General features: G+C 42.1%; 2 protein-coding genes across 2 annotated transcripts; both read right to left on the bottom strand.

Annotated features, from left to right (window-relative positions):
• Positions 1 to 2053: 2053 nt before the first annotated feature.
• On the bottom strand, positions 2054 to 5177 carry cdkn1ba (cyclin dependent kinase inhibitor 1Ba). The gene is made up of 3 exons (XM_030439790.1): positions 4428 to 5177; positions 3820 to 3995; positions 2054 to 3459 (listed from the first exon to the last, which is right to left on the bottom strand). The coding sequence occupies exons 1-2, from the start codon at positions 4849 to 4851 to the stop codon at positions 3832 to 3834; spliced, it is 588 nt and encodes a 195-aa protein (XP_030295650.1). The 5' UTR covers positions 4852 to 5177; the 3' UTR covers positions 2054 to 3459; positions 3820 to 3831.
• A 1493-nt stretch (positions 5178 to 6670) lies between these two features.
• cdpf1 (cysteine rich DPF motif domain containing 1) lies at positions 6671 to 8846 on the bottom strand. The gene is made up of 3 exons (XM_030439791.1): positions 8643 to 8846; positions 8307 to 8418; positions 6671 to 7749 (listed from the first exon to the last, which is right to left on the bottom strand). The coding sequence occupies exons 1-3, from the start codon at positions 8762 to 8764 to the stop codon at positions 7618 to 7620; spliced, it is 366 nt and encodes a 121-aa protein (XP_030295651.1). The 5' UTR covers positions 8765 to 8846; the 3' UTR covers positions 6671 to 7617.
• Positions 8847 to 9259: the final 413 nt, after the last annotated feature.

Genomic DNA, 9259 nt, shown 5'->3' with positions numbered 1-9259 from the left:
ATTATCATTCTTTAGCTAGAAACATAAGAAAAACAAGAGGAAATTTACATCACAACTTGGTGTCATTTCCAACAAACATGAGTTAAATGTCACGAGTCAGTTAAACATAGGAAGTAAAGTGAATTTAACTGGAGAAGTCAGTAAATTATTAATTTAATGTACTTTACATGGCATAATCTATTCCTGACTGGTCTGACTGAACGGATCAGCATACTGTTAATTAAGAGTTTGACGAAAGGAGAGTGTTAATCTCTTATTGCCATTTAAATTGGAAATGTATACAGTGTATGTACGATTATATCATTTTCAATACATGTTGGTTTAATTTTGCACAAAAGACATTCTCTCGTTTGATCAAGTTTTCCAAATGGCTGTAATGTAGGCCCAGTGTACTAAATCTGCCCTGTTTTGTTCAACAATAAATCATGTGTGATGTAATTACTGTGCATGTAGGCCACCTCAGATGATATGTATTATAGCTTCTGATGCATCTGGCACTCGATCTATTGAACGTGACATAATTTAAAATGTTGTCACCACTGCTGTGAAAGAGAGGCAGAATACAACATATTTCAGAGGAAGAGTTTGACCTTATTGGAAATATGTCTCATGGCCATGCACACACAGCTAGCCAGGGCTCACTAAATAACACATTATATGTGGAAATAAGTGTAAAAAACCAAAAGGTTGCCTAATGTTTCACAGGGGGGTTAAGTGCTCGACTGTTTCTTGGCTTGGAGCAATGACTTCCTAGACTTCCTTGTCGCCACCGTGAGGTTTACAGGCGAGCAGTATATTTGTGTATTTTTGGAGCTAACTTTTAGAGGTGGCTGGTTTTCTACATGTTACACCTTTACTCCAAATGTAGCTACTAGCTGCCGTTAGCTAGTTAGCTCAGTTAGCCGAGCAGCTAGTGGCCCTATTAGCTTTAATACACCCCTAAAAAAGATAAAGCCCCTACTTACAACTTACTTAAAGTGGGAGTGATCCAAAATGACTATTTCCTTGTGAAAACAGACACCTGCAATACCTTTCAAGACAGCATTGGGTCAATGTTGATACATTTTAACATGATGCTGCCCTTTAGACTTGTGTTAAAAAGTAACAAATGCACATTGTCAGAAAGCAGAACACCAATGTGCTCGAATGTGTTACAATCCTCTCTGAAAGATACCAATAAGGCCATGAGCTCACCAGTAATTACTACACAGCCACAGCCAGTGTGAGATGTTATAGAAATAGCCCTCTCTCCCTAACTCACTCTGTATTTGACTCCTACATGCTGGTATCAACAGGAAAGAGGCAGCCAATGAAACTAATTGGCTGGTGTGTGTTTTATGAAAAGAACAGCCTGTGCTGTCCCTTGCTCCCTCCCACAGCTCTCTGACTGGCTGCCTCTTAAGTGGCCTGCTTTTCTTCCCTCTGCTGTGATTGGAGCCAGGGAGCGTCAGTCACTGAAAACTTTTTTTCCCCCTCTTTTTCCTCAGGACCTTCCCTTGTTGTTTTCAAGTTGAGAGAGGCAGAGCTGGCGTGAGACGATCCAGCACAGTCACAGCCTGCACTCTGGTGCTGTATCTGCACTCAAGATGGACACTGTGTACCGGATTCTAGTCCAAAAACCACACAGATTATATCATTTTATTGTACGGGCACAGCAGTAACGTCATAGGAAATAAGAGCTTAACCATTGGACATGCTTTGGCAGTCAGGTTCCTATAGAAATGAGCTCACAGCTGACTTATTTTCTAAACTCTACATATCAGAAGGTCACTGCAACCTCATTACAGAGCGTGACAGGCATTCATTTCTTCATGAAGTTCTTAATTAGTAATCAATTGTGGTATAGCTACTAGTCCTATCATTGCCTCGTCATTCCACAGACTGAAATACACATTAAGCATCTTTCATTACATATCGGTCTAAGTGTAAGACTTTGTAATCACTATGATCAGTCAGGCAGTTTACATGGGCGGATCACTTTAAACTTTAAAGTGTTTGCAAAGGGCGGAGTGTTTGTGTGCTGTGCAATCAAAATAGTGAGCACATGCATTAATTACACCAGCATTTGCTCTTTAATCAAATTGCAGATTAAAAAGGAGAACAAAAAAATACAAAACACACAGTATATAAAATCGATTATTAGGCTCAGTTTTGCAACATTTTATTTATCTTAAAAACAATAATGAAAATATATATTTACAAAAATGTCGCTTTGGGAAGCTATACATACACCCACAACAACAACAAAAAAAAAAGCTCAACATAAATAAGTTAGTATAATTTTTTCAGTGTTTTTCAAAAAAAAGTAAAAAGGCACACAGGTACACTTCAAAGTTTTACACCAAATGAGGCAGTGTCACTTTGTATTTCTGCCTTTTTGAAAAAAAAAAAAAAAAAAAAAAGAAAGAAATTAGCAATAGTGCAATTACATGTTCCACATGAATTCCACACCACAAATCTTTGATTCACATATTTGCATAAGTAGCCCAGCGATTTTCAACATATTTTATCTATGTTAGCCTGGACTACACCACTTATTACAAAGGGGGGGCGGGGATGTGTGACCTAAAAGCCACACACAAAAAAAATATGAACTCACCTAATTTAAAAATAAAAAGCTAATTCTTAGGATTATTAGCGAATACTGTTATAAAATTTGGTTGGATATTGCTCAGCAGTTTAGCCACCCTCCCACCCCTCCCCTCAGCCCCAGAACAAAAAAGGTACAAACTTTGGCAAAAAACCCCAGGAAAATAAAAACTAAAAAAAAAGGAAAGAAATGAAAATGGGGAAATAAGGAGACAATATTTGCATGTAAACTTTATCTGTCATGGCTGTTCCCAGTTAGATGGACCCTCAACTTACAGTGTGGCCATCTGGGCCTTCAAAAAAAAAAAAAAAACAAGATAATAATATAAGCACTGGGACAAATAAAGCCATAGAAGAAGAAAGACAAAGAAGACATTTTGTTTCCACATAACCCTGACGTTTGAAATCTGCATTTTTAACTTAGATCAATTTACCTGAATAAGGATACAACATGACCACTTTAACAAAATAATATTTCTCTGTTGGAAATTGCACTGCAACTTCCCGAGTCAAATTCACACAAATACATTTAACAAAAAAAAAAGTATGAAAAGCATAATATGCTTTTTTATTATGTGCTACATCTGAAACATAGGTAGTAGATTAAAAAAAAAAAAAAGAAAAAAGAAAATGAGCAAAAATCCATTTGCACACTGCTACATTGTCTGCTGCTTCTGAGGCAATTTTAAATCTGAAATGAGTGCCAAAACTTGATAGTGTACATATTCAGTGCTTGTGCAGCCTCTCCTCCTCCCTTCTTGTAGGAAAGGGCTGCTTTTTTATATATATATATTTATTTTTTTTCTCTCCCATCTGTCAGATGATGAGAAAGGGCTACAGTATTCCACCAGCGACAGGTCTTCCCCCGCTCTGTGGGACAGAAAGAGGAAACAGCCTGTTGAATGGTGCAATTGAAAAAAGCAGTCGCTCGTGCTTGATGTCCCTCGCGCAGGCACGCACGGGGGGTGAACAGTGAGAACGTGAAAGGGGCTGTGGTCGGTACACACAAGAACACTAAGAACAATGCAAGTCTGGTGACGTGTGCAGAAATGTGTGTTTACAGCTGTTACGGACGTGTTACTGATGCTGATGAGAAACAAGCACATAAACTTTTCTCCTGGCGCCCAAAACGAACGCCGATCGTTAGAGTATCACACGCTGAAAACGTGCGTGTGCTTATCCGCTCACATCACTCGATAAAAGTCGAGAAAGTCGAGGAAGATTTCTAACCTTTTACTTTTTTCACCGGACCTCCGCGCTGCTCCCCGGCCCGCTCGTTCTCTCCTCCTCCACCACCACCTCCTCCTCCGCGGCTCTTACCACCGCCTGACTCGCTCCACCGTCCGACCCGTCTTCATCTTCGTCGGTATTCGACCTTTTGCTCGGACACTCTCCCGAGCAGGGACCTGGCGGGCAGAAAAAAAAAAAAAAACATCGCGGAGGAGGAAGAAAAGAAAGAAAGAAAGTTAGTCAGGGTGTGTGCGGGGAGCTGCACGTCCACTTTAAAAGGCACCTGACATCCTCGGCTGGCTGCTGAGAAATTTCACTACCGAGGACTGCTGGGGGGAAACAAATGTGCAGAGTGCGACCTAATAAGCGCCACTTTGAGCCCTGAGAAGTGTGCATTACGCTGTCACAATCGGTAACAAGAGATTAAATTTAACATCTGTAAGAAAAAAAAAAGAAAAAAAAAACATTAAAAAATCTCCAGCATTCAACCTTACGATCGCAGCCTTCGTTTGAACCCCGGGCACAACTTGTTGCTGAGCGCCCCTGCACTGCGGCACAGCGAAAACAAAAAAGTGCGTGACAGCCTTAACGAGTCAAAGGTAAATCACCTGGAGACACCGATCGTCTTTTCCTCGCGCCGCCACTCTCCGGTTGGCGACCCGGCCGCCCCTCGCTGCTCCCCTCCGCATCCCGCTGGCTGCCCTCCCCGGGAGAGTCCGCGTCTCGCTGGGGCCGCTGGCCCCCGTGAGGCGGTCTGCGATAAAACTCCGGTGCGTCGTCGTCCGCCTGCCACTCGTAGTTGCGCGGAGTGAGCGGTCTCTCCTCGACGGGGTCGAAATTGTACCTCTCCCGAAAATCCTGCACCTCTCCCTGGATCGCAGCGTCCAAATACCTCCGTATCTCCTCTCGGTCAGGTGAGCCGAAAAGACTTCTGCGAACCGGAGGTCTGACGTTGTCCTGCTGCCGCGCATCCACCCTCTCCACCGTCGGGCTCGCATTGGAAAGGCGAACATCTGACATTTTGTTGCACATATGACAAGGAAATCAAAAAAAGCACACAAACAACGACCTCTTCCAACTCTTCTATTCCCAAGCAGTATTCCTTTCAAATGCAGACGAGTGATGCATGCATGCTCCGCGCGTATCATCCAAAACGCGTACGCGCAAAAACCAGAATAAAGCGTCTCCAAAAAGGCGCAGGAGGGGGGGGTTTAAGAAAGCCACTCCTGTCAAGTCCGTAGTAAGGCAGATGAAAACAACAAGTCAAGTCATTACAGCCAACATGGCGTTAGAGGGAGCTATGAGTGAAGAAGAAAAGTTGACATCAAGGACTATTTAAACAGAGAAGGCGATTCATTGGTCTGCGCGCAAGGACCGCCCATAGAGCTCTCTTAAAGTCGAACAGGGGCAACAACAACACAGGGCTGGATTGGATTAACTCCACACATGAATATGGCCTAATTGGGCTCTTTGATTAGTTAAACACATAAGAACAAAATGAAGGGAGGCTGCAGTTAGAGAGGAGTGCGCGATCGTGTTTTTATCTATCCATTAGCAGCTGATTTATCGCAGCAGGCATCAGATCAGACACTTCACCGGACACCCAAAGGTCAAATATATCGTTTGATCTCATTAACTGACATGTCTGTGCCGTGTTCGTGCCCTGTAAGATAATCCAGATAAGACGTGATAAGAAGAAGAAAAAAAAAAAAACTGCACTGCAAACAGATTTATCTACCTCGCTCCTGCCTGCTAATAATATCACAGGAATCAATCAGCAAGTGATTGTATGAATGCTGACAGATTTCTCTGCCTGATCAGATTTGGTGGCACATAAATGGGTTAGGCACACTTGATCCAATCACTGCAAATCCATTCAGTCACAGCCTCAAGGTTATTGAAGGACAATGGGACAGTGAAATGAGATTTTATGCAGGAAAAAGCAACAAAATAGCCACAGATTTGCCTCCTGGCATTCGATGACATCAGCTTCAGAGCAGAAAGCCTTCCGTCATGGTTGGCACGGTGCCTATCGCTGTCAGACTTTGCCACTGGTGCCACAGGGGTGGTTTGCGTGCTTCACTGGTTGTAATAGCTCGTGTGTGCTTGGAATTTAAACAGCAAGGAAACAGAGAGCGGTGCAGCTTTAGGAAGAAAAAAAAAGAAGAAAAAAAAAAAGGCCTTGAAATTCTGCACCGTTTCCCTCTGTGGTGTTCTCAGTTTGCATCTTAAGAATTTAATTGGCGGTCATGTCAAGACTTAGGTTATCTGATTTATTTTCTGTACATTCAGAGCTGCACAGGAATCCTGCAGTAATTGAATACATCAGCAATAGTAAACGCTCCTTGTGCACAGGAGTTATCAATGTCCCAACTTCAACTCCGCAGCTCTGCATTCCTCTGCAGCGTTTGCCAGTAAAAACCACTGGGCCTGCCTTTAAGGCCATGCTGTTTCAATTAACCCTTGAAAAGAGTCAAACATCTCGTGATGAACACAGCGAGGCCATCTGTTATATCGATGTTAGCGCCCGGATCACACTTAATCCATAATGTGTTTATGTTGCTGCAAACTGTGTGCAGGGTTGTACCGAGTGATCCCCGAGATGAAAACTGACTTCGATCAAGCTGATTAGGCGGGCGACTGAGAAACGAGACGAGGGAACATTCGGTTTGGGTCACACGTGCACAACCTGTGCTTCAAGACTGAACGTGTGCCTCCTTTTTGGCCTCACAGCTGGATATATGAGGGCTCATTCTCCTGGAGAAAAACACAGCTCATGTACCTGATTGTGATGACAGGTTAAACATCAATTACAATCCTCGATTAAACAGTCATAAAACAACACACAGAGGTCGCTGCGCTCATCTTTTTTTTTTATAGTTGAAGATAACAAAGAAAAACATTTTATTTGACTCCACGGAAGTCAGCAGTGCGTGGATGAAAAAATAAAAGAGCACTGTTAAAAATGAGGCTCCACAGTCAACATCAACATGTGTCTGTAGCATTACTCACATGGATGTTACTATTAGCTGCATATGTTGGTGAAAAAGTAATAAAAATGTGCCTTCTCACAAAAAAAAAAGGCACATTAAAACATTGCGCTACAGGCATAATTCATCAACTACAAAGAGAAATGTATGACTTATTAGTTTCCTTACATTACAAAAAGGCAGAGGACACATTAATCCGGTTTTTAACTGACTGGCGCCTGAATCTGGGAAATGTTATTACTTCCACGACTTCTTTCAAGTCGTGCACTGTAAATATAACCATGTTGAACAGTGTGTAAAAAGCCCATAACAGTTTTTGAACTGGGCTGCAATAACTTAAAATATATGCGTTACATTCAACACTCTGCTTTCTTTACAAAAAAAAAAAAAATTTAAGAGCAACAGCTATACAGGGCCTGACATTAGATTTTAAACTGGGAAACTTTTTTTTTTACTGCTCCAAAATCAGCGGGTCTGATTCTGAGTGTGAGTCAGGGGGTCTGGCAACACTGGTCACGCCCGTTGTTTGCTTCTATAAAACTCTGTAGAGACAAATAAACAATACACAAATAACACCCTGTAGGCCAATACAGCAGTTTAACTTTACTGGCCATTAGCGTAGGCTATTATTATTATTATAATAATGCGTGGTGTTTATTTCCCCACCCAGGTTACAATAAGTCAGAGCTGTGCTAATAAATTACAGGATATTTGGGTGTTTCTGCAGCTTGGTCCCACATTTGGGCCTCTTTATGAGAAATCAGACAGTTCTCCTCTGGTGTGCAGGTTATGGACCTCTGGTCAGATGTCATGAGACGGCAGTCCTGGAGCTCTGCTGCTTCTTCTTGGCCAGCTCGGCCTGAATCTGATGTGGGAACTGGTCCAGGTGCTTGTTCACACACCGCATGCAGAACCTCTTGGTGTAGAAGATACTGCAGTCCTTATATGAGAGAGAGGAGAGGTCAGCATCTACGCTCAAGCAGCCTCGAACATATGAACTTGATATACTCGGTCACACCCAGTTTACTTTTCACTATCCTTATGTTGAACCAGATTAATTGATTTATAAGGGCATCACAGATCTAAAGCTCACTCAGTCCGTGGTACACATGTATGACACATGATTAAAAAAGTCCTCTGAGGAGATCAACACAGATGCATGTTGATCAACAAGGCCATCTGATGTCAAGTGGACAACTGGTACATGAGAACACGCAGTTTGAATGATGATGAGGCTCCTTCATTGCTTTTTTCCTGTCCCAGAAAACAATAAAAGCCAATTTAAAGACTTTACAGAGAGACACACACAGACCCAGTATCTGTCTCTGCTTCATGTTACATACTCCCTCATCATACACTGCTGTCACTTGTCCCCTGGAGGAGCATGCCAACATTTGTGCACCAGACATTAATCGCTTGATAAACCGAATTAGATGATCACATATTTGTTCTGTGGCAAAAACAGACCGTAACAATTCAATTATCGGGACATCTTACCGATCCAGCACAGACACGCATACCGCACAGGCTGCAGTTGGAGCCCAAAACCAGAAACTTCTCCCTGTCGGGACTGAAGGGGTCCCTGGTCACAAAGCACTCCTCAAGCAACCTGATGGACGATAAAAAAAAAAGCCAGACATAAACTTAAGTATAACTTAATTTAGATGCATGTGGTTCTCTTAGACAAAACAGACGTGTGTTTCAAGGGCTAAACTGCTCCCCGGAGGGTAAATTTCGCTTTTTAAGACGATGTCGCAGCAGCTAACAACATTAGCTTTAGCGCAGCTAGCTGCAGAGCGCTAAACGGAGCGTTTTTGCGTCACGTCCACTTACACAATGGCTCTGGTGTTTGGTGGTTTCTGGCCGTGGTAAGTAAAAGGGCTACTTAATTCACACAACTGGCAGCTAAATGTTTTCAGAGGGGCTTCACTAGCAGTGTGCTCCATGTTGCTCATAGCATGGGGGAGCTGAAAATGCTAGTTCCTGGTTTTCCTATCGAGTGCAGCCATGTTGTTTAATGAAGCTTTACCGCCACCTACTGGACCGGGGGAGCAGGAGCATGGACGGTGTGTGTAGAGTGTAGACGTAAATATTATAGAAATTATAATTATTCTATTACAGATGGTATATATTGGAGAGGTTCCAGCTACCATAGCTTGTTATCTGTTTATTTTATTTTTTAAAAATATTTATTGACTATTAAAGTGGCTTTCTGAACAGTTGTGGTTACAGTCATCATAAGGATGCTTCAAACGCATGTTGAAAGATATTTGTATATAAGATTAAATGAAAGCTTTATAAACCAGTTAAAATCGATGGCAAAAAACCCCTGAAATGGTATGATTTTAGAACAGATACTTGTGTATGTCATTAAAAGAAAAGCACAGGTGTAATTAATAACATTAACTCCTCTTACAATTTTAATGAGGTAATAATACAAACTCAGAAAT

The sequence above is a fragment of the Sparus aurata genome, chromosome 14 (assembly GCF_900880675.1).
Source record: "Sparus aurata chromosome 14, fSpaAur1.1, whole genome shotgun sequence".
Lineage (NCBI taxonomy): Eukaryota > Metazoa > Chordata > Actinopteri > Spariformes > Sparidae > Sparus > Sparus aurata.
The sequence above is the reverse complement of the archived record's forward strand: the minus strand, read 5'-3'. Positions and strand labels throughout refer to the sequence as shown.